Consider the following 24,877-nt stretch of genomic DNA (forward strand, 5'->3'; position numbering starts at 1 on the left):
GAGAGAGCTAGACATTCCTCTACAAGGTCATAGTTAATAAAACATTTGGAAAACGACATGACACAATTTAGGTTTAAAGGTTCACTTAACTTTGTTTTAGTGTTTTGAATCTTACAAGCTCACATTGTCAAAAGATGTTTAAATTGTTTTGTGTTTTGACAATTGATCTGCCAGAATAATTTTTAAGGAGCTTTCTTTTTTTTTCTTTTTTGTTTCAGTTAAAATTAAAATCCATGCTGCCTAATCCTTGGAGTCAATCTGTAATTAAGGGGATTTCAAGAGAGACTATGCACTGCATTAATTATAAAATTCAATATCTGTTTAATACTGTAACAAAAGAATGAATTCCAGGCAACACACCAAAATATGATCACTTCTATATTTGGGTGAGAATGTATCCCACTCACATTTCTAGAAAAAACAGACACTCTATGTTACAGTCATTGGTTTTCATATTCTAATATTTGAGCAGCCTAGAACTAAGATGATAATCCAAATCATATCCAAATTCTAAGGAACTTTAGTTCAGGGATGTAAACTTGTAGCCCTCTAGATAGTATTGAACTACTACTTTAAATATATCTCACCACTGATTTTGCGAGTTGGGGGTAGGAGGAATTTGGAGGGCCTAAATTCACTGGAAATATCATGGATTTAAATTTGGATTTATGCCTGGGCTTCTAATATCTATTTCTCAGTTCATAAAAGGAAGACAATATATGTGGTACACAAGGACTTTTTGGAAATTGTAATTTTCTTGATAAGAAAGTATAATATAAACTTTTTAACAAAGAAGGCACCTTACCATTTGTGTTCTGCAAAAACTAGTTATGTTTCCTCCACCCTCCCAATTTTGCTTTGTGAATTGGCTATACACACATGTGCTGACACACTTGTCTGCATACACACATATTTGTGTCTCTATGAACTGGTACTGATTATATAGAGATGTGCCTATATTTCATTTTAAAGATCAACACTTAAAAAATGTTACTGTATATCAAATTTGCAACTGGTTTTTTTAGAGATTCCTCAATTTCTAATTTATTTATTTGTTTTTGATTACCAGTGGAATAAAGCTTCAATCATACACTTCCATGTATTTCATAGATGGAAAGAAATAATCCCTCTGGGATCCATGGAAATTTATTTTTGAGCAGACATGGACCTACTTGTGCTATCAATCTACTGTATTTAGAAATCTAAACATGTGAATTGGGCTTTTCTGAATTGTCATTTTGGTTTTGCATGGCAAACTGGCTATGGTCACCTGAAAGTGCCTTGATGGACAGCTTTTAGGAAAGTGGTGTTTGTTCAGTTAATTCTACTCCTAAACTGAGCTGCTATTAGTTTACCTTTCAGGTGAACGTTCTACATGCTTTTTTCATTTGCATTTTTTTTTGTCTAATGAAGGGTAAAAGTTGAAAATGCAACTGTTAAAAGAATATTCAAAGCACTGAAATTGAACTCTTTCCTCTTATCCTTATAAGAGGAAAGAACGTCTCTGAGCTTATTGCTTCCTATTGAATAATTCATTTCTGTATAAGTACAATAAAATCAAGTACACTCAAGGACTGAGCAATCAGGTTCTGCAAGGATGACACATCCTAATATAGTCTCTGCTGAGATCTCCAAGTATTTGCCCTGTTTTAATATCTTCCACACAATGGGTCTGCATTCTACTTGTCTTGCCTGTGAGTAGACATGTTTGGTATTGTGCTTAATCTTTGTGAAAGAATCTGGAATTTGAAGAGATCTATAGTTTATACTAGGTGCCCACTGTCCTTCCTGTTCCTTCCCTATTGTCTCTGAAATCCTTGAAATCACCAGCAGTAATCGACCCTGAGAGTCCCCAAACTTGGCAAGTTTAAGACTAGTGGACTTCGACTCACAGAATTTTCCAGCCAGTTGGCTGGAGAATTCTGGGAATTGAAGCCCACAAGTCTTAACGTTGCCTAGTTTGAAGACCTCTGCTTTATGTCTTAAAACTCTCACTTAAACCATTAAGAATAAGGGAGAAAAATGCTGCTTTGATGTTCATATAGATGGAGACAACAGAAACCTATCCCACTTATGGATTATGAAGAATAGGAAAGTACAGTATAACCATGAGGGAGCAGGAACATTTGTTAGGCATGTTAGGCGAGTCTGCGGAGAGGGACGGCATTCAAATCAAATCAAATCAAATCAAATCAAATCAAATCAAATCAAATCAAATCAAATCAAATCAAAAAATGTTTATGCAGTGGTTAGGTGCAAGTGGGGAAAGGATTCTGGAAATGCCTAGAAATAGCTTCAAATACCAAGAATTATACTGAAGCAAATAACTCTGGAATGGATTCTCACTCGGCTGCCAACACTTAGCAGCCCAACAGAGCAATAATGTTGATACAAATAGCAATTGCCAGCAGGACTTATTTTCAATAGTTTCAACACAGTTCAAAGCTACTGACAATAAAAACCAACTGATTTTGTCACTGTCTGGTATTTTTTGTCCTATGGACAAAAAAAAACATTGGGATGTAATGGCAAAACTCATCAGAGATGGACAAAACACTCCTAAACGTGGCCACTGATGGAGGTCAGCATGAGCAGGTTAAAGTGACCAGCTGCTTTATCAAATTGTGCCAGAGTAGAAATCAAGTCAGTGAGGTCTTATTGCTTTAGTTGGTACTGTCTTATTAGACTGGGATTCCAAAAAAAATTAGTTTAGGAAAGCAATTGGGGTAAAATAAATATGTGACAGAAAGTAACATACTTGATTTGTTTTTAAAATTTGAAAAATGGATACTTTAGCTTTTCTGAACTCCACATTCCCCAGGTGTAACTGATGACAACACCCATACAATCCAACTGGCATTTGTGCAAATATTTATTCCATTTTTGCTATAGCATGCTATATAACAGTGATGGCGAACCTTTTTTTCCTTGGGTGCTGAAAGAGCGTGGGTGTGTGCTATTGTGTGCGCATGAGTGCCTACACCCATAATTCATTGCCTGGGGAGGGCAAAAGCAGCTCCCCCCACTCCCTGGAGACCCTCTGGAGGCTGGAAACGTCCTGTTTCTCAACTTCTGGTGGGCCCAGTACGCTCTTTTTTCACTCTTCCCAAGTCCAAAGGCTTCCCTGGATCCTGGGGAGGGTAAAAACGCTCTTCGCCATCCTCTCTGAGGCTCTCTGGAAGCCAAAAATGCTCTCCCAGAGTCTCTGGGTGAGCCAAAAATCAGCTGGCTGGCATACACATGCACGTTGGACCTGAGCGAGGGCAATGGCTTGTGTGCCAGCAGATAATAATAATAATAATAATAATAATAATAATAATAACAACAACAACAATAATAATAATAATTTATTAAATTTGTATGCCGCCCCTCTCCAAAGGCTTGGGGTGGCTCACAACAATGATTAAAAACAATATTATAGTGGCACAAATCTAATATTAAAGGAAATAACTAAAACCCTATCATATTAAAACCAAGCAACACATACATACCAAACATAAATTATAAGGAGCCTGGGGGAAAGATGTCTCAAATTCCCCATGCCTGGCGGTATAGGTGGGACTTGAGTAGTTTACGAAAGACAAGGAGGGTGGGAGCAGTTCTAATCTCCGGGGGGAGTTGATTCCAGAGGGCTGGGGCTGCCACAGAGAAGGCTCTTCCCCTGGGGCCTGCCAGATGACATTGTTTAGTCGACGGGACCCAGAGAAGGCCAACTCTGTGGGACCTTATCGGTCACTGGGATTCGTGGGATATGGCTTTGCGTGCCACCTGTGGCACCCATGCCATAGGTTTTTCATCTCTGCTATATAACATCTTCAGTTAAAACTATTACAAATAATCTTTGGTTAGTGGTAGCAATTGGGACCAGAATTTCTGTTGCTAAGTGATGCTATAGTAAAGTCATTGCTAAGTGCGGGCAATGCCAGGATTCACCATTGCCATTGTTAAGCAAGGACTGGAGGTCATTAAGGGAGTCACAGGCAGGTAAGATGTGGTGTGAGTTGTGGCACGAACATGGCAGGGCTGGGGGGCGGGGCTGCTGCCAGGGAGGAGTTTATATGGTCCTTGCAGAACCTAGTTACAGGAGTGGCTGCTGCCGAGAAGGAAAGGGTGCATGTGGTTTACCAAAGCATATTGCCCTATGGGCTTCCCCTTTGTTTACGCACAACTCTGCAGTTGTGATAGCCAGTTGCCAAGCACCCAGATTGTGACCAAGTAACCACAGGGATGCTGGGATGGCTAGAACCTCAAGTACCAAGTGTAGCTTGTGGTCATTAAATGAAGATTACCTTTAGCCCTTCCTGCTACACATCTGTTCAGATTTGAATTTGTCAGACTCAGCCCTGCCACTTGGGCAAATGAAGAACAAAAGAAAACAAATTCCCTGGACATTCACTCTTGTACCAAGATGCTCGAGACCGCTGAGCATAATGAGGTAGAGAAGGCAAAAAATATTTTGGGCCAATATTTCCGTTTTTCAACTATATAACATCTTTAACTGCAGCTCTGTGACTGGAAACCTACCAGTGATGAACTTCTACTTATCATCAACCTTCAACATCACAGGAGCCATTACAGCAAATTTAGCAGAATGTTAACATCTTAGAAAATAGTTGTAGTGCCTATTTGAACTATACCTGAAGTTTCTATATCTACAGGCAACACAGGACTTGTCTTTTTGCATCTTCTCGTTACTTGTGTATCCATGCGGGAAGGCAAAAGCCAAACTGGGAATGTGATATTACAAAGCAGACCTCATCTCTTTTGTATGTGCATCTTGGCATTGCATGCCTTCTCCATAAGAAAAGTGACTTGTGTTGTAATACCATAATACAGACAAGGCACACAAGTCCAATAAATAAATAAATGAATAAATAATATAGAATAGAATTTTATTGGCCAAGTGTGATTGGACACACAAGGAATTTGTCTTGGTGCATATGCTCTCAGCGTACATAAAATAAAATATACATTTGTCAAGAATCATGTGGTACGACACTTAATGATTGTCATAGGTCAAATAAGTAATGAAGAAGCAATATGAATAAAAATCTTAGGATATAAGCAACAAGTTACAGTCATACAGTCAACATGGGAGGAAATGGGTGATACGAATGATGAGAAAAACTAGTAGAATAGAAGTGCAGATTTAGTAGAAAGTCTGACAGTGTTGAGGGAATTATTTGTTTAGTAGAGTGATGGCGTTCGGAAAAAAATTGTTCTTGTGTCTAGTTGTCTTGGTGTGCAGTGCTCTGTAGCGACGTTTTGAGGGTAGGAGTTGAAACAGTTTGTGTCGGTGTGTGTGCAAGTGTGTATGTATATGTATGTATGTATGTATGTATGTATGTATGTATGTATGTACGTACGTGTGTGTATAGTTCCTGCTCCACCCGGTAGTGTGAATGAGAGATGATTGACTGTTTTATATTGGTTTTTTATTGTTCTTAACTCTTTTTAATTGCTCATAATTAACTACTTACTAATATGTATTTTACTATATGTATTTCATTTCTGCCAGCCACCTGATTCCGTGAGTAGAAGGGCGGCCTATAAATCTAATAAATAAACACCCACACCCACACGCGTACACACACACACACACACAGACCTTGATTAAAGTCAGTTGTTATAGGACTATTTGTGATGATATCCATGATTCTTCATTTCATACTTTTTCTCTAGAATGTTAGAGCAACAGACAAAAGCTTTAAAACTAACTTGTATATTATCTCTAATGTCTGAATTTGGAGAATTGTGGTTTGTTCAGCTGTGACCTGAATCTTACTTAATATTGAGCTAGAATTTTTAATTTAATTTATTTAATTTAATTGGATTTGTATGCCGCCCCTCTCCAAGGACTCAGCATATACAAAAAACAGAACAATAATATAAATCCAATTAATACTACATTAAAAACAACCATTAAATTCTATTAAAAGAAGGTAAAAACCTATCAAACCAATCATTCAACACTCATACTTGAAACATTCATTGATCAGGGGGAAGATCTAAGAGTCCCAAGCCTGGTGGCAAAGATGACTTTTTAAGCTCTTTCGGAAGGCAAGGAGTGTGGGGCCAGTGCGAATCTCTGGGGGGAGCTGATTCCAGAGGGGCGGGGCTCCCACAGAGAAGGCTCTTCCCCTAGGTTCCGCCAGCCAACATTGTTTGGCTGACGGGACCCTAAGTAGGCCAACTCTGTGGGACCTCAACGGTCGCTGGGATTCGTGCTGTTCATGATAGTTCCATGCCTTACAGCAGGGGCGTTAAACTCACATCATCACGGCAGCGTCACATGATATATCGGGACTTTCCTCCTCTTTGCTAAAACAGGTGTGGGCATGCCCAGCCCGTGATGCAGCCCTGCCTTATGGTAATTGAAAAGCAAATAAACCACATTACTGTTTAGATTTAGTACAATTTCAGCCCATTGTTTAGGGGGAATTTGTTAAAACCTAAAATATAGAAACATAGAAAATTGACGGCAGAAAAAGAGCTCATGGTCCATCTAGTCTGCCCTTATACTATTTCTTGTATGGATGGATATATGTTTATCCCAGGCATGTTTAAATTCAGTTACTGTGGATTTACCAACCACATCTGCTGGAAGTTTGTCCCAAGCATCTACTACTCTTTCAGTAAAATAATATGTTCTCACGTTGCTTCTGATCTTTCCCCCAACTAACCTCAGATTGTGCCCCCTTGTTCTTGTGTTCACTTTCCTATTAAAAAACACTTCCCTTCTGAACCTTATTTAACCCTTTAACATATTTAAATGTTTCGATCATGTCCGCCCTTTCCCTTCTGTCCTCCAGACGATACAGATTGAGTTCATTAAGTCTTTCCTGATACGTTTTATGCTTAAGACCTTCCACCATTTTTGTAGCCCATCTTTGGACCCGTTCAATTTTATCCATATCTTTTTGTGAGTGAGGTCTCCAGAACTGAATACAATATTCCAAATGTGGTCTCACCAGCACTCTATACATTGGGATCACAATCTCCCTCTTCCTGATTATTATACCTGCTTGTTCCTGCTTGTTATAACAATATTAATATCATTTTTTTCCTTTTAATAATAATTTAATAAACCACAGATTAATGAGTTTGGTAGCAAAAATATGGTAATTAATTTAAAAAACATTGGCTGGACTTTGCCACACACAGAAAAAAATAGTTTTCATTATTCATAAACAAGGCCATAAGTCAACAAACAGGAAAATCATTTAAATTAGTCTGCCATAACAGAGAGGTGAGGTCAAGAAATTTGATACCAGCTGTTTAGTTTTTTAAAAGTCAAATTATATCTAAACATAAACATCGAGGTGTATTATGAATATTATTTATGTTAAAATCCATAAAGCTTTATGTTTTAGTTATTTATTTTATATAGCTCACCCTGGATCCATTTGTATTCTAATAGTTTTTCAACTTTTTCAATTTTCCAGTGGAAAACAGTTACAAATTCTGATATTAATTATATAATTATGACAATGTGTAAATGAAACCTGTTCATGGAGAGCCACAGGATAGAATTTGCCTAGCTAACTTTGCTTTCAGAATTCGGCCAATAAGTTAGGGTTGCATGAGTCAGAATTTGTTTTTGTGATCTGCAATGAAAGGAGATTTGGTAAATGCAAATATGTGATACCTATTGTGTCAAGGACAGTTTGAAGCCTTGGAAATACATTAAGGCCTCCCTTTACTGACCCACCCTACCTAGAAAAAAAATTCCTCTGTTCATGCATGACATTTACAAATTTCAAGGCGTACAACACACAAGAACTGAACTTTATCAGGTAGAGGGTCTCAGGTGCCATTTATTTGAAAAATCCCTACCTTAGAAATATTTATATAAAACTTGTCCCACCTATATCTCCTCGGTGTCTACTGGAGACTGAAAGTAGATTCTATTAACTTGGAATGGTATTTCAGATAAGAAGGTCAGAGATCGGACAGAAAAAGACCTTTGTAATGTAGAACTTCCTTTGTCTTACTTTTGGGGTAAAGAGTTTAGGAAACCACTTAAGAGCATTTTTGTACAGGACAAACAACAACGTATCCTTATGCACTCAAGGTAAATTTAAAAAAATAAATAAATTGCTATTTTATTCCAGTCATTTCTCAATATTTCCTAACTATTATTCAACATATTTTTTTTTAGTTCTATAGCATATGAAGGACAGCGTTTTCCACTAAAACAAAGAAAAATTCTCTAGTTATTCCAAACCATTTATACTTCAGCAGTGGCTGCCTGAAATGAGATTTCCCTTTATTTTTCCCATTGCATATTTAGCAATGTCTTTGAATTATCTCTGTTATTCTGTTATCCTAGTTCCTGCATTTCAATAAATCCTCAGATGTATAGAGACTACAAACCTCAGAATTCCCTATCAGTGCTGCTGCTCTCCAGATGTATGAGATTGCAGATCAAATAATGTCCAGCTAATATTGTCAATTACTAAGTTAGCTAGGAGTCATGAGTTGGACTTATAACATATAGTTGCTTTGTGAGATGGATAGCTGTGTAATTAGAAATGGTTAAATAAGAATAAAAAAGGAAGCTGACCAAATAAGGCTATGATAGGTAACATACTGATCTTATTAAGTAACTAACCTCTGCTTCTATTATTTCATTTAACTGACATACTATCTTTTGGTCATCATCAGCCCCTCCAAAAAGCTCAATTTTTTAATATTACATTGGAATAAATGATTTTTAAAAATGAGACATCGATATATATTTCTACTGAGTTCTGTTGTTCTGATTGTCTATAAATTAAATTAGATACATGTGGTTTTTTTTTTAAACATACAACCAAAGCTAAGTAGGAACAATACTAGAACTTTTCTACGACATGTAATTTTCTTGTCTTTATGAATAAAGAAGTTAATGCTGTGTACTATATTTCCACCCTGCAGGCCAATTGATTTGCTAAGATTAACACCACTCTTTCATATAATCTGTTTTGGTTTCAAAAATACATTTTTCTTGATAAAATCCTTTCCTTAACCACAAGGTCCATTCAGTAAGAGGCTAAAGCGAATCTACTGCTCTTTCAATTTTAAGTGAAACAAACATTCAGACATACAGTTAGTATTAATAATTCATAGAAAGCACCACGTAAGTATCAGCTGAGTCATAATCCTACTATGGATTTTCTCTCTTGAAAGTGAAAAAAAGTAAAATGGGCCACTTGACTTAATAGTCTATTTGTGTTACTTGTGTAAAATGTGCCAGAAACACATGGTTTACAGAAGCAACAATAGTTTGAGCAATCTATGTAAACAAAAACAGTTTGTTCCTATTGTAAATAATGTTCAACTTATTTATATTGTGTTAGAAACTGTGCTGATAATTTTTAAATATTAACCAATCTGCATTGTAAACACACTTATTAGACTTACATACAGTATACCATTGCTGGAAAAATGAACATGTCTTTCAAAGAACTATAAACCTTGTGCATGGAAGAAATACTACAGAGATCAACAGTATGAGTTAATTATTTTAGTTTAGCCAGACTGAAAGTTGCCACATTTATTGCAAAATGTTTTAGCACTAATAAAACAAAATATTTTTCAAATTGTAGGTTCAAATATTGTGTCTTTTACATTGTAGAAAAAACATTTGCCCAGATTGTTAAATGACTATAAAGTCCTCAGAGAGGGGCGGCATACAAATCCAATTAAATAAATAAATATAATTAAATTAAAGTTTTAAATGAAAAAAAATGAATTGGATGAGTTGTAATGATACCCCATGCCGCCATAGGTTTAAAATATCTTAAATGTAGTAACATGGAAATTTGATCAGTTTTATCATGTTAAAAAGTGAGCCGTGATTTTGATAATGAAAGAATTAAAGCTACAGACAAATGAAATAGTTGGTGATGAACTACTTTATTTGACAGCTGCCTAAATTTCCCTCTCCTCTAAGACGTTTTTGAGCATTCCCATGACAACCAAGCAGACAGCAGATTTATCTCTCTTGCCTCATGAAAGTTGCCTGGGCTCAACACTTAAAGAGTAAGTCAGAAGAATAAACTCAGCTTTATGAGTTGGTGCAATCCATTTATTAATAGAGACGCCTATTTCATATTTCAAAAATAAAACAGAGGTAAACTATATTTACCTCTAAAACCTAAATCAAGTATGCTAGTCTATTGAAAACAAAGTTAAACAGTAGATATAGATAGGAACGGTGGTAAAAATTATAGGTTTATTGACAATGATTTTTTTTTCTTTTTCTTTTCTTTATACTTGTTAAGATGAATTAAGATTTCCCTCTTTCGGTCTTTTAAAAACAAAATGTAAAATATCGGGATTGAAAAGTCTCTGAAAATCTTTAGATTTTGCTTTTCCTTCTAAGGATTCCCAAGGCTAACTACAAACAAGCAAAGCAAGCAAGCAAGCAAACAAAACAAACAAACAAAAACCCAAGCACCAACTTCCTCTAAAATGTTAAATAAAAACTGGTTATAAAAATATTTTAAGATTCCAAAGGGAAAGCTCTCTTTAGAAACTCCATCATAAAAATGAAGGTTTTTACCAACTTCCTTGAGAACATTAATGAAGAAGTAAAATCCATCTCTTGATCCATCTCCTTTTTATGCAGGTCCTCCCTTTTCTCTTTTACAATATGATTTTTTAAAAAAACCTGGGACTGGGAAGTGGAAATCATCAGTGCCAACAGTGTGGTTACTACGCGGTTACTTGTACAATATGATAAATATTTATATTAATACATCTGATATTATTTTGGAAATGGGAAACGGAGCGATACTTTTTAAAAACACAATCACTACTGGACAAAAAAGAGGAGTTTCTCTCCAAATATAGTAGTTCTGGAATTCTGCTTGTTGTAAATAATTCGTTCCTATTTTATTTATTTTATTTTATTTATTCATTTATTTATTGGATTTGTATGCCACCCCTCTCCGCAGACTTGGGGCGGCTAACAACAGCAATAAAACAGTATATAACAAAATCCAATTCTAATGTTCGTTAGGACAAGATAGCTGGTCAAAATTTGGGGAAAAAAATATTGCTTTATCTTCTTGAATTCACACTTGCTCTCATTGAGAGAGATAGAAAGAGGGAGAGAGGGAGAAAGAGAGAGAGAGACTGAGACCGAGAGAGAGAGAAAGCACAAAATAATACCATAACAGAAGGGTGCTGTATCTGTGTTTAAAGAAGAGGTTGTTGGCAAACAGCACAGCTCACTTCTGCTGAAATGTACACAACTGATCTATGCAGCAGAGAAAGCTGGCACCCAGGGCTTACAACCTTAATTTGCCTGCTAGAAGGAATGGAGATTTACCTTCAGAGCACGTTCTTGATTGTTTTTAGCAGTCAGATGTCTAGGGCTGTTTGCACAAGTCTGGTTCTGCTCTTTCATATGATGAAGCTCCTGCTCCAGCTGTTTGCACTGCAACGAGGAAAGAATCCCATTAAGTAAAGGAAACGGTGTGTGTGTGTGAGTATGTATGTATGTGTGTATGTATATGTATATATGTATGTATTTATGTATGTACATACATATGTATGTATGTACTTGTATATACAAGTACATATGTATATGTACACACATGCACAGCTAAAGATATACATTCATTTATTCTAAGGAATATTGCACTAAATCAAATTTCATATGATTATTGGTCATTCTCTTGCTGGACAGTTCTGCAATCAAGGGAGGATAAAATGGAACTGTAATGTTTACCCCGGTGCAAAATGTTAGAAGAATAACATGTAAATTAATGAGATAATTTGTTGTCTATAATAGAAGGAAGACATATTTTACAAAAGCAGTATATCCATTGGAAACATACCTACTGTACAATGTAAAAATTGAGAAGACATGCAATATGCAATTGTGTATGATATTGAAATAAAATGAAACAAAATAGATTCTACGCATTGTACAAACTGTCTCATGCCATTTAAGATGGCAACTAGGAAAGAGTGTGCACCAAGAAATTAAACAGTCAAGACGAAGTCTAAGATATTGGATATATTCAGCTATCTAACTGACATCTAATTTTTGGGTATCCTACTGAATGAAAAGAATGATGGAATCTTTCAGAAAGAACTGGTGAATAGTCTGAGGACTCGCAACTGCTAGAACTGCAGATGATAACTGTGGCCCAAGTGCATTTTCTGGGATGATGCATCAGTTGTTGCAGTTTTCGAAGTAGAAGATATACTCTACATGGGATTACCTGGAAGATCACCAAGAAATTATAACTTCAGCAGTACAAAATTCAGCAGCCCAGAATTGCTGTAGAACACCATTTCTATGGGAACTGCATTGGTTGCCTGTTTGTGTCTAATTCAAACTGCATAAACAGATTGCTATGTAATCATCAATGATTGGATTGTGAATAAGGAGCTGGTTTGACATGTATAATCAATACATAGGCTGGCAGGAAGGAGATGCAACAAAGTCAGGGTATAGGGTGGGATTGAAATTGTCATCTGGGAGGCCCTGATGACTTTCAGATCTTTTGCTCTGCAGATCTGGTGGTGGTGGTATAAAGAGTCACTGTCTAGGACGGTGATGGCGAACCTATGGCACAGGTGCCACATATCTGCTGGCACATGAGCCATTGCCCTAGCTCAGCTCCAAGGTGCATGTGTATGTCAGTCAACTGATTTTTGGCTCACACAGAGGCTCTGGGAGGGCATTTTGGGCTTCCAGAGAGCCTCCAGGGGGAGGCTGTTTTTACCTTTCCCTGGCTCTGCAGAAGCCTTTGGAGCCCGGGGAGGGTGAAACACAAGCTTACTGAGCCCACCAGAAGTTGGGAAAAAGGTTGTTTCCAGCCTCCAGTGGGCTTCCGGGGACCGGCAGAAACTGTTTTCACTCTCCCCAGGCATTGAATTATGGGTGTGGGCATTCATGCATGAACGATAGCTCACATCCATGCTCTTTTGGCACCTGAGCAAAAAAAAAATTCACCACCACTGATCTAGGAGAGGTAGGCAGAACACATCCATGAACACCAAGCAGCAATTGGAAGACCGGTTAGATGAAACTTAATTTCACAACACACGGGCAGACTCAACCATAGCTTCAGCTGGGAAACTGTGACCAAGCTAAAAAAAAATGCTAAGGATTTTCTGGAACTTTGGCATTCAGACAATCAGCATCAATAGATATATAGAGATAAACCACATTGACACCATTCAAAAGAGAATATAAATCTAGGAAGGAAACAAAAAGATCAGAACACATCCTCTTCAGCAACTAGCACCCAGATAAGCAGAGATTAACACCAGACAAACAATCAAGAAGTAAACAATACCCTAATCAAGGAACTACCAAAGAGAGAACCATACTACCACAATAGTGACAGGGCAGGCTATTGTACTGAATATAAATAGGGAGCAACACCCCCCATCCTGCCCTCTTACCAGCACTAATGGTGTTACCTAGCTAGGTAACTAAACATTTACAAGCAAACAATCAAGCTTAGAGAGCACAAAAGACCTCACTCTTCAATCCTGAGCAACTGCACTAAGTGTTGTAAACTGCACCCAGTTTTACATACATGTGTGCAACTTCATTTCATTTTCTTCCTAATGAATATTCTTTTTGAAAGGTTTTACATAACTTTACAAATAGCTGATATACCTGTCACTCTAAGCATTGTGTGGGAAGTAATCCACTAATGAGTTATGATGGGTTGGGATTGCCCAAGAAACAGAATATTATTTAGATTATTTAGACAGGCCTAGTCTTTCCATTATGATGCTTGGTTAATGCAAATAGAAGTGGAAGCTGCTTCTTTTGACTGTGGTCAATTTATAGTAAACATTTCACCTAGGATGAGCTGTACTTAGAATGATTACTGTATGTATTTAGTTGGTTATGGTGATGGGGTGGGTGGGTGGGTTAATTATAAGCAGAATCAATCACGTGTCCTGTATTTAAACCACATACTATGGGTGGTTGGTTTAGCAACTGCACTAGTCAGGAGCAAGATAGTAAAGGTAAAACTAACAACTGTGTGCCCACTAGCAAAGCTTTTTTGTTACATTCTTATGCCAACATAACTTTGTTCTGACTACTTTGCTTAAAATTATAAAACTACAGCAAGATACTATTAGGAAAGATGACAAAATACAAACTAGATCATGCTACCATTAGATGAATGCAGGGCTGGTTGAACAATTTTACTCAATGAATATTTTAATTATTCAAATTGTGAATAAATATATTGACAAATATATATCAATAGCTATAGGTATTGGGAGGCACACTGGATTCCATTATATGCACTGTGTTCTTCAATGTATTCATGAATTTCTAGAAGACTTAGAAAATATTATTTTCATATTTGCTGATGATACAGAGATAGTACTGTTATTGATAGGGTGACATCAGGATTTAGGAGGATCTCAACATGCTGATACACTGAGCCGAAATTAGAAGAATGAATTTCAAATATGCACTATATTTAAGTTGGAAACATCAAAGATATGAATGTGGAAATCATATAAGGCAGCAATACATTAAAAAAGAAACTGTTTTATTTGTTATTGACAGTTCCATGCCTTCCAAACATTTCTAAAGGGTAGATAGCAAGCAGAACTACAAGACAACAACATAAAAAAGCCACCAAAAAACCCCCCAACCTCCCAACAAAACACAACAAAAACAAATCTAGGTAATTCAGGGCCTGACTCACAAGACTCACACTCCCGACACGGTGTTCCTCCAGGAACAGTTGAGTAATGATCTGAATTTAAGGGGCTTAGATATCATGCCCTTGTCATGGTCAGAATATTTTCTGCTATGGCTTGATTTTAGGGCTCCAATCCTTTCCCGCAGGGAGGCGGAACCAATTAGGTGCTTCCGCCCCTGACGCCTAATGGACCTATCAGACTTTCAGAGGGCACTTGGAGAGTTACCAGATTAGGCAGAGTCCCTGGTAAGAGCCTGGAGTATGGCCGCAAAGGGGGCTCTAGACCAGATGTTTCTGTGGCAGTAGACCCAGGAGATCTCCTTGGTTTACCGAGGAACTCCGGGGGATGAAATGCCAGAAGAGATGTCTAGAGAAGCATTGGAGGGACAGTAAATCTAGATCTGACAGAACACTATTAAGTTCATATATCAAGACATATCAAGTGGCGCTCAAGGCGGCAAGATGCTTGTATCATTCCGCCTTGATTGCATCAGTGGAATCCCACCCAGCCGTCCTGTTTAGGGTGACTCGCTCCCTCCTTAACACAGGAAGGGTGTTGACGAACCCTTGCAATGTAGGGCTAAGGATTTTAATACGTTTTTCACTGATAAAGTCGCTCAGATCTGGACGGACCTGGACTCCAACTGGAATGCAGTGTCGACTGACGAGTCAGTCGAGGTGACTGGGGCCCGTTTCAGTCCTGTTGTGTGGGAGGAGTTTGACCTGGTGACACCTGATGAAGTGGACAAGGCCATAGGAGCTGTTAGCTCTGCCACCTGTTTGTTGGAACCGTGTCCCTCCTGGCTGGTTTTGGCCAGCAAGGAGGTGATGCAACACTGGATCCAGGTGGTTGCCAACGCTTCTTTGAGGCAGGAATCTTTTCCAAGCTCCCTTAAAGGTGGCAATTGTGCGCTCCCCCCCTCAAGAAACCTTCCCTGGATCTGCCTATTTTAAACAACTATTGTCCTGTCTCCAACCTTCCCTTTTTAGGGAAGGTTGTTGAGAAGATGGTGTTACTCCAACTCCTATGGTCCTTGGATGAAGCCGATTATCTCAACCCTCAACAGTCCGGGTTTAAGCCCGCTTTGGTCGCATTGATAGATGATCTCTGGCGGGCCTGGAATAGGAGTCATTCCTCTATCCTGGTGCTTCTTGACCCTTCAGCAGCTTTTAATACCATCGACCATGGTATCCTTCTGCACTGACTGAAGGGGTTGAGAATGGGAGGCACTGTGATTATTGGGGTCCCCCTCCTACATCTCCTACTTTTGCATGCGTAGAAGCAAAAAAAGGGCAAAAATTTCTGAAATCTCACTCATGCAAGCATCCTTGGTGGGGTATCACTTTGGGCACATGCACAGAAGTGAAATCTTGCACGGTGGCATGTGTACATGTGTCTGGCGCATGCGCACCGGCCTCAAGATCCCATACCAGTAGGAAAAAGTAAGTGGAGCCCTTTGCTGCATATAGGCCAATCCATCACTTCCCCCTTTCTTCATTTTCTGGGTCCTGGGTTTGTGCACATAATTTCTATGCTGCTAACATCCCTTGGCAGCCCTTCTAGATATGCAGCCTTCCATGGGAAAGAGTTGAATAATCTGCTTGTAAGAGTCATTCTATCAAGATCACGTGAATAACCCTTTTGACATGGCAGTAAATCCCACTGGACCCAGAGGGATTTAAAAGAAACATATTTAAAATCATGCCACTAGCAAAAGAAATTAAAGATGCTTATGATTAACAATGAAGCTGGAGTAATACTGTGGAGATGTACTGAATGCATTGAATACTGTATCTCAAGCAGACCATGGTTGTTCTTAAATGGTGTTGATTTATTTTTAAAATGTCTTTCCATCCAAATTGAGAGTCAGCAGACATGAAACCCCTCCCCAATTCCCCCAGTACTATTCTACTTGTGGCAGGCCAAAGTCTCTAACTCAAAACGATGGCTTTGGCCTGAGAGACAGACTACAATTTGTGCCCAACATCTAACAGATTTAAGCTATTTTTTATTATTCTCTTCTGCTTCTCTTTATTTTCTTTTGGAAGATCTGCACATGAAGATAATTCATAACTCAAAGATTCCTAAAGGAAAGCATGAATTTTTCACTGTGATTTTTTTTTATTTAAAAAAACAGTCTTCTCCTTGTCCCAAATCCACCATGATTGCCTAAAGGGCAAATATCTCACCACTTGGATGCTACACAACTCTTTCCTTTGCAGACAAAAATAATATCAACCGCTTCCAGTCAAAACACAAACCAACCTTTGGTGTCAATGTGAGTTATGTAGTTTGAATAGCAGATGTTTGGAACCACTTATATTTATCCAAATTGATTTTATTCTTTTCCATGTAGAAGAAATGGATTTTTTCTCTTCTACTAAATGATGGGCCTAGATAGATTTATTTAATTAGGTCATAATTCTAAATTAAAGGTTTTTTTATTGTAACAACTGTATAGTTCTGGCAAGCAGTCAACAAGAATGTTTAACTGATTATTTTTTCAGTGCTCAGATGTATTGAATCTCCGGGATTGCCATGAAAAAAAAAAGCAACTAAAAAGAGCTTTGGTAAAGGTCAGGCCCCAGGAACATCTGCTTTTTTTAGAAATTTATATTTGATTAGGAAGAGAAACGTTTTGATTTAGTTAAAAAAAGCGATGCATTTCTAATATTTTGCTAATCAGAAGCCAGAACTATTGAAATCATTATTTTTATTACTACTATCCAGCCAGAAATTGAAACTGTCAAGAAGACCAAGAAAACTTAATATATTTGGTTCCTTTCTAATAAATATAACATTATTGTGAAAAATCATAAAAGCACATTCAACAAAGTCAAGAATTTCAGATGACATTCTCAATTAGGAGCAAAATTTCACAAATAATTTTATCTGCATGAAGATGAGCAGACCTTTTATTTTGACTGTGGCATTCCTCGTCCCTCCCAATAAGAAGCAGGAGAAAGCAATTATCACCAGTGGTATGACTGGATCACATTTGAATAGAAGAATAGAATAGAATTTTATTGGCCAAGTGTGATTGGATACACAAGGAATTTGTCTTGGTGCATATGCTCTCAGCGTACATATAAGAAAAAGAGACATTTGTCAAAAATCATGTGGTACAACACTTAATGATTGTCATAGGGGTCAAATAAGCAATGAAGAAACAATCAATATTAATAAAAATCTTAGGATATAAGCAACAAGTTACAGTCATACAGTCCTAAGTGGGAGGAAAAGGATGATAGGAATGATGAGAAAATCTAGTAGAATAGAAGTGCAGATTTAGTAGAAAGTCTGACAGTGTTGAGGGAATTATTTGTTTAATAGAGTGATGGTGTTCGGGAAAAAACTGTGTAGTTGTCTTGGTGCTCTGTAGTGATGTTTTGAGGGTAAGAGTTGAAACAGTTTGTGTCCAGGATGTGACGGGTCAGTAAATATTTTCCCCGCCCTCTTTTTGACTCGTGCAGAATACAGGTCCTCAATGGAAGGCAGGTTGGCAGCAATTGTTTTTTCTGCTGTTCTGATTATCCTCTGAAGTCTGTGTCGGTCCTGTTGGGTTGCAGCACCCAACCAGAGAATTATAGAGGTGCAGATGACAGACTCAATGATTCCTCTGTAGAACTGTAACAGCAGCTCCTTGGGCAGTTTGAGCTTCCTGAGCTGGCACAGAAAGAACATTATTTGTTGTGCTTTTTTGATGATGTTTTTGATGTTAGGTGACCATTTTAGGTCTTGAGATATAATAGAACCTAGAAATTTGAAGGTCTCTACTGTTGATACTGTGTTGTCTAGTATTGTGAGAGGTGGAAGGGTGGAAGGGTTTCTCTTAAAGTCTACCACCATTTCTATGGTTTTGAGTGTGTTCACTTCTAGATTTTTCTGGTCACACCACAAGGATAGTTGTTCAACTTCCTGTCTGTATGCGGATTCATCATTGTCTCAAATGAGTCCGATCACTGTTGTATCATCTGCAAACTTCAGTAGTTTAACAGATGGATTATTTGAGATGCAGTCATTAGTGTATAGAGAGAAGGGAAGTGGTGAGAGTACACAGCCTTGGGGGGCACCTGTTCTAATTGTACATGTATCTGATGTGATTTTTCCTAGTTTCACCTGCTGCTTCCTGTCTGTTAGGAAGCTTGTGGTCCACTTACAAGTGTGTTCAGGTACTGCTAGCTGATTGAGTTTGGTTAAGAGAATGTCCGGTACGATGGTACTGAATGCTGAACTGAAGTCTACAAAGAGGACCCTAGCGTAGGTCATTGGAGATTAAAGATGTTGAAGGATGTAGTGTAGAGCCATATTAACAGCATCATCTGTTGATCTATTTGCTTGGTATGCAAATTGTAGGGAGTCTAACAGTGGACCCATTATGGTTTTCAAGTTGAACATTACTAGCCTTTCAAAGGTTTTCATAACTCCAGATGTTAGAGCAACTAGTCTGTAGTCATTCAGTTCCTTGATGGAGGGCTTCTTCGGCACTGGGATGATAGTCAAGCGTTTGAAGCAGGAAGGAACATAGCACAACTCTAGTGATTTGTTGAAGATTTAGGTGAAGACAGGGGCCAATTGGTCAGCACAGACTTTTAAGCAAGGAGTTATCTTGTCTGGGCCTGGTGCTTTTCCAGGCTTCTGTCTGTGAAATAGATCTTCCACTTCCTTTTCTGTGACCACTAGGGTTATAAGCCCAATGGGATGGGTTCAGTTGTGGAAGATTTAGCTGAATCATGCAATGATCAAAGTGGCACACAGCTGCTCTTGGTAGGGCCTGGTAAGCATTGTTTACAGTTGTATAGCAATGGTCTAAGATATTATTGCCTCTGGTGGGACAATTTACATGCTCAAAGTATTTTGGTAGCTCATCTCTTAAGTTTGCCTTGTTTAAATGTCCCAAAATAATGGCCAGTGAATCAGGGTATTTTGCTTCAGCCTCCGTAATCTGATCAGCTAGGTTTTTGGTGCCTTTTTTACAGATGCTTGCAGAGGGATGTAAATTGCAGATATTAAGAAGGAATGTATCTCACAGGAGAATAAAAGGGTTTTCAATAAATAATTAAAAACTCCAAGTTTTCATCACAGAATTTTTGTATAATGGTGATGTCTTGAGACCAGTTGTTGTTGATATATATACATAAGCCCCCTCCCTTCCCCCCCCTGATAATTCTGCATTCCGATCTGCCCGAAAAATTTGGAAGCCCCGTAAATGCATACTATTATCATCAATTTCCTCGTTTAGCCAGGTTTCAGTAAAGCATAGGGCATATGCGTTGTGGAAACCAGAATTGCATCTATTTAAAAGCAATATTTCATCCATCTTGTTGGCAAGTGAACGTAAATTGGTAAGGAAGATGGAATGGAGCAGAGTTTTTAATTCCCTTGTTCCTTAGTCTATTTAAAATTCCCGCCCTTTTACCTCTTCGTCTCTGCCGGCTGCGTTTGTTTTTGGTGATCCATGGTTGCCGGGGAATGGCTTCCTCCTGTGCTAAAATCTCCTCCGTGTTTGTAAAGACAGGTGGGGGTGAAGTTGCAGATAGCTGCTCCTTAAAGAAATGTTCCTTAATTCTTAGCAGATGGTCTCTTGAGTAGGAAATCCGTTGAGAATTGCAGGGAATAGTAGAAAATGAAGAAACTGTTTGAGAGCATTTCATCGAGGCAACCTCTGTCGGCGCCATCTTGGTAATTTGTCTTAGCTACTCCAAAAATTCTCAACTCTCTTCAGATTCAGCCAATTCAGAACAGATCCAAATTTTGCGAAGATGTGAGGTTCTGAGCTTCTCCACTGATTATCAGGAACAAACAACGAAGGGTGGTAATGTTTCATATGTGATTTGAGCAATTTTGATGAAAGAAAACTCTACCCGTTTGAAATCTGTGATGAGAAACTATGGTCTTTGCTCATCTTTGGCTGCTGTACCAATTATGCCCTTACCTTACCCTCATTAGATGCCCTGGAGATAGTCACTCACATCCTGACCGTCACTCTAGTTCAGTGTTTCTCAATTATTTTCTGTTACTCCCTACCTAGGAAGAAGTAAAGATTTGGCACCACCACCATCTCTCAGCTGGTATGATTGTTTGCAATATTCAGCATATATTCCCTGAAAAAAACCTCAAGCGGCTTGTCAGTGTGATTGGGGTGTAATGTGTTTAATTGATGCCTTAATTTATTTGGCTTCATGCTGTCCGCTGCTAACATTTTTAGACCCAGAAAACATACAGGTCTTTCCTCATCTCCCACCATAGTCACAGTGAAGCCAAGCGCTACATACGCTTTGTCATATTTCCTCATCTTAGCTTTTGGGAGACTTACATTTGTCTCATTATCTCCATCTCTCTCCTCCTTTCTTTTTATCCCTGTTAAATAGTTTCCCTTCCTCACTTGTCCACCAAGACAGAAAGATTGGGGACAGCTAGTATAGGTCTCCTACTTGAGTAAGGGTTGGTCTACAAGATCCCTTCCAACTCTGTTATTCTGTGATTCTTTCATTTTCAAGCTCTAAAACAGCGTGACATTCAAATAAACACACATTTCCTAAACCTTGAGAGTATGAACTTACTTTGAGTCTTTGGAGAGGGTCGGCATATAAATTTAATAAATTATTCTTATTCTCATCATCATCATCATCATATTGTTGTTGTTGTTGTTGTTGTTATTATTATTATTATTATTATTATTGAACTGTTTGAACAACAGTTACCCAGAGCAGTACAGTGGGCTTTATGTGACTGTGCACTCTAGAAATTAGGACTATTTCCATTAATTCCTGTTACAATACACAACAAATACAATACACAACAAATACAATACACAATTCATACAGAGTAATGGTTTGGTTATAAAAATTACTGGTAGCAAAAGCCATATTCCTTCACCAATCTTTTCACATGCATGTTAGCATTTAGACTATATTGCAGGCATTATGTTTTGGAATTGAAAATGTTTATTATCTATGTTCCAGGGAACAGTCCACTATTCTCCCTGCCAACCTATCCAGAGGTCACCCAATTCACTCTGTAGGCCGGAACCCTTAAAGTTATGAACCTTTTCAATGACAGGGAATTTGTGTGAATTAACACAATCAGATGTAAATTTATGCGACAAACTCACTGGCCCACATTTTCTGAGCCTCACTTATCCCAACTAAAATTGATCTGATTAGACTTGTCTCTTCCCCAAACCTTTGGCAACTTACCTTGACAACAGACAGTAGACAAAGAAAGGTCTCACAGATTAAATGGCAATATATTCACCAGCAATTATGATGAGCTGGATTTTTTTTTAATATTGGGCTTTAACTCTGGAAGGCTGAAGTAATGAACAAAAAGTCATAAAAGCATATGCAAAGTGTCTTTCCCTGAAATAAGAACTGCGATATCCAGCATTAGAGAAAAGAGCTTTTTGTGGGCATGTGTGTGTGTAGGAGAGAGAGCGAGTTCAACTGAGCCCAGAAAAGGTATCCTGCTCTTTTCTAGACAATAATTTGAGTGCAAACATTTGACTAAATCTGTTGCTTGTTCTATGATTCCTCAGCAATGAAATAGAAGAATCCTTGATTAATGCAGGAACATAAGCAGCTTTTCCATATAACTGCAATTGTTGCTCAGTTGAACACCACCAAGGTAAATTGATGGACAGGAAAATAAAGTTCTGTAAACAATCTGTCATTCTAATGAGCTGGTTTTCAAATAAGCTTCAATGGATTTTCTTGCAATCCGTATGCAAACAAAGATATTGCCTAAATATTAAGTTGGCCGTTAAGCATAAGAGGACAAGAACAGTTCTTGCCCTTTGCACAACACCTTGACGTCTCTTTAGGAAATATATATACCATGGCGTACTTTCTCATAGCCACCAAACCATTTACTATTGTCTAGATAATTTATTTTTTTTCATATATTTGCCGGTGCTCCATAGGGTGATGAATTTTTCTCCTGCAGGTTCCTCTTTAGCAGTGGGAGGCAAATTTGCCAGCTAAGGATTTTTTTGTTGCTTATAAGCAAGGTAAAAATGGACCAGACTCCCTGGCTTGATAGGTGACACTTTTATAACCAGATTTGCTTGCCTAGAGATGATGAATCTCTGGACACTGGTTTGGAAATCTGTTACTTATAGAGCCTTCTCTGTGGCGGCCCTGGCCCTCTGGAACCAACTCCCCCCAGAGATTAGAATTGCCCCCACCCTCCTCGCCTTTCGTAAGCTACTTAAAACCCACCTCTGCCGCCAGGCATGGGGGAATTGAGATTTATTTATTTATTTATTTATTTATTTATTACTTAGATTTGTATGCCGCCCCTCTCCGAAGACTCGGGGCGGCTCACAACATGTAAAAAACAAATCATAAGCAATCAGACAAATTTAAAATATTTAAATATTTAAAAAACCCCATATGCTAACAGTCACACACACAGACATACCATGCATAAATTAAACGTGCCCAGGGGGAGATGTTTCAGTTCCCCCATGCCTGACGGCAAAGGTGGGTTTTAAGGAGTTTACGGAAGGCAGGAAGAGTAGGGGCAGTTCTAATCTCCGGGGGGAGTTGGTTCCAGAGGGCCGGGGCCGCCACAGAGAAGGCTCTTCCCCTGGGGCCCGCCAACCGACATTGTTTAGTTGACGGGACCCGGAGAAGGCCCACTCTGTGGGACCTAATCGGTCGCTGGGATTCGTGCGGCAGGAGGCGGTCTCGGAGATATTCTGGTCCGATGCCATGAAGGGCTTTAAAGGTCATAACCAACACTTTGAATTGTGACCGGAAATTGATCGGCAACCAATGCAGACTGCGGAGTGATGGTGAAACATGGGCATACCTAGGTAGGCCCATGACTGCTCTCGCAGCTGCATTTTGCACGATCTGAAGTTTCCGAACACTTTTCAAAGGTAGCCCCATGTAGAGAGCATTACAGTAGTCGAACCTCGAGGTGATGAGGGCATGAGTGACTGTGAGCAATGAGTCCCGGTCCAGATAGGATGCTTTTCCTCCCTAGGCCTTTACAATTTTATGCATGGTATGTCTGTATGTATGTTTGGTTTTTTATATTAATGGGTTTTTAATCATTTTTAGTATTGGATTATTACTGTACACTGTCTTATTATTGCTGTTAGCCGCCCCGAGTCTCCGGGGAGGGGCGGCATACAAATCCAATAAATAATAAATAATAATAATAATAATACTTCCAATTACAAATACCATTTTTTTAAAAAAAACCTTTTGAGATGTGCCAAATGTGAGCTGCCAAATCTGGACAAACTAACAGACTAATGGATTTTGGCAGCCTGGCTAGGGTAAATGTATTTTAAATGGTGATACTAAGAATTGTATTTGGGGCTAATCACATGCCAAGACATGCCGTTCCACTAAAGAGTGTTTTCTGGGGTGGGGAGCCCCAAAGTAGGGATTGAGAGACTGCAGGGGATGGAGGCCTTCACTGAAGACTCAAGTGTGGGTGTGGCTAGAAAAAAAACATGGGTAGGAGCCGGCCATTCACCCTTATTCTCTCTCTCATCACTGTCTTACAGTCTCCTTGCTCTGTAAACAGCATTCCAGCAATTCTTTCTCTGTTTATTTGGCCACAAGGCAATTCTATAAAGCTTTTCTATGCATTTCACTTTCGCTTTGGTGTTTTAAGTAAGCACTGTTATACCTCAGATGTTGTAAAATAAAAATAAAAAAGAGCACAGGTCTGTAAATGCGGTGGATTCCGAAGAATAAATACATGTGATAAATGCAGTTTTTTATCTGATGTGCAGGTTAAACTGGAACTTCTATTACCCGATGGCAGGGACAGAAACTGTCCCTAAATTGTTTGCATTTATTGCCAGTAGGGGATTTTCTAGCAAAGACTAGCATCAAACGAGTACTGTACTGTAATAGGTAAAAGTCAAATCTCTTTTGAATCAAATTTGATTCCTGGTAATTATGCAATTTTTTTGGCAACCACATAGAAGTTGTTTGCCACTGGGTTCTTCCAAGGTTTAACCTCTCTGTCTATATTACAGTCTTGGAATTTACTGGTTCTCCCATGCAAGTAAAGTCAAGTCTGGCGCGACTTAATTTTTCAAGATTATCTCAGGTCACTTAAGAGATATCATTTAGCTTGATGAAGAATAGGTACACACATACATTTTTAATAGTCTTTCTAGATAATTATACATTCAGGGATGTACTATGGCTTGACTTCCTGG

At 38.4% G+C, this 24,877-nt stretch overlaps 1 protein-coding gene across 3 annotated transcripts in view; it reads right to left on the reverse strand.

The window, feature by feature from the left end:
- MIPOL1 (mirror-image polydactyly 1) overlaps positions 1-24,877 on the reverse strand; it is a 249,340-nt gene that overhangs the window by 98,970 nt on the left and 125,493 nt on the right. For all 3 annotated transcript variants that reach the window (XM_070755348.1, XM_070755340.1, XM_070755357.1), the window contains one exon: positions 11,321-11,428. In XM_070755348.1, coding sequence (XP_070611449.1) covers positions 11,321-11,428 — 108 coding nt within the window. The remainder of the gene's footprint in view (positions 1-11,320; positions 11,429-24,877) is intronic.

This window comes from Erythrolamprus reginae, chromosome 1 (assembly GCF_031021105.1).
Source record: "Erythrolamprus reginae isolate rEryReg1 chromosome 1, rEryReg1.hap1, whole genome shotgun sequence".
In the NCBI taxonomy this organism is placed as follows: Eukaryota; Metazoa; Chordata; class Lepidosauria; order Squamata; family Dipsadidae; genus Erythrolamprus; species Erythrolamprus reginae.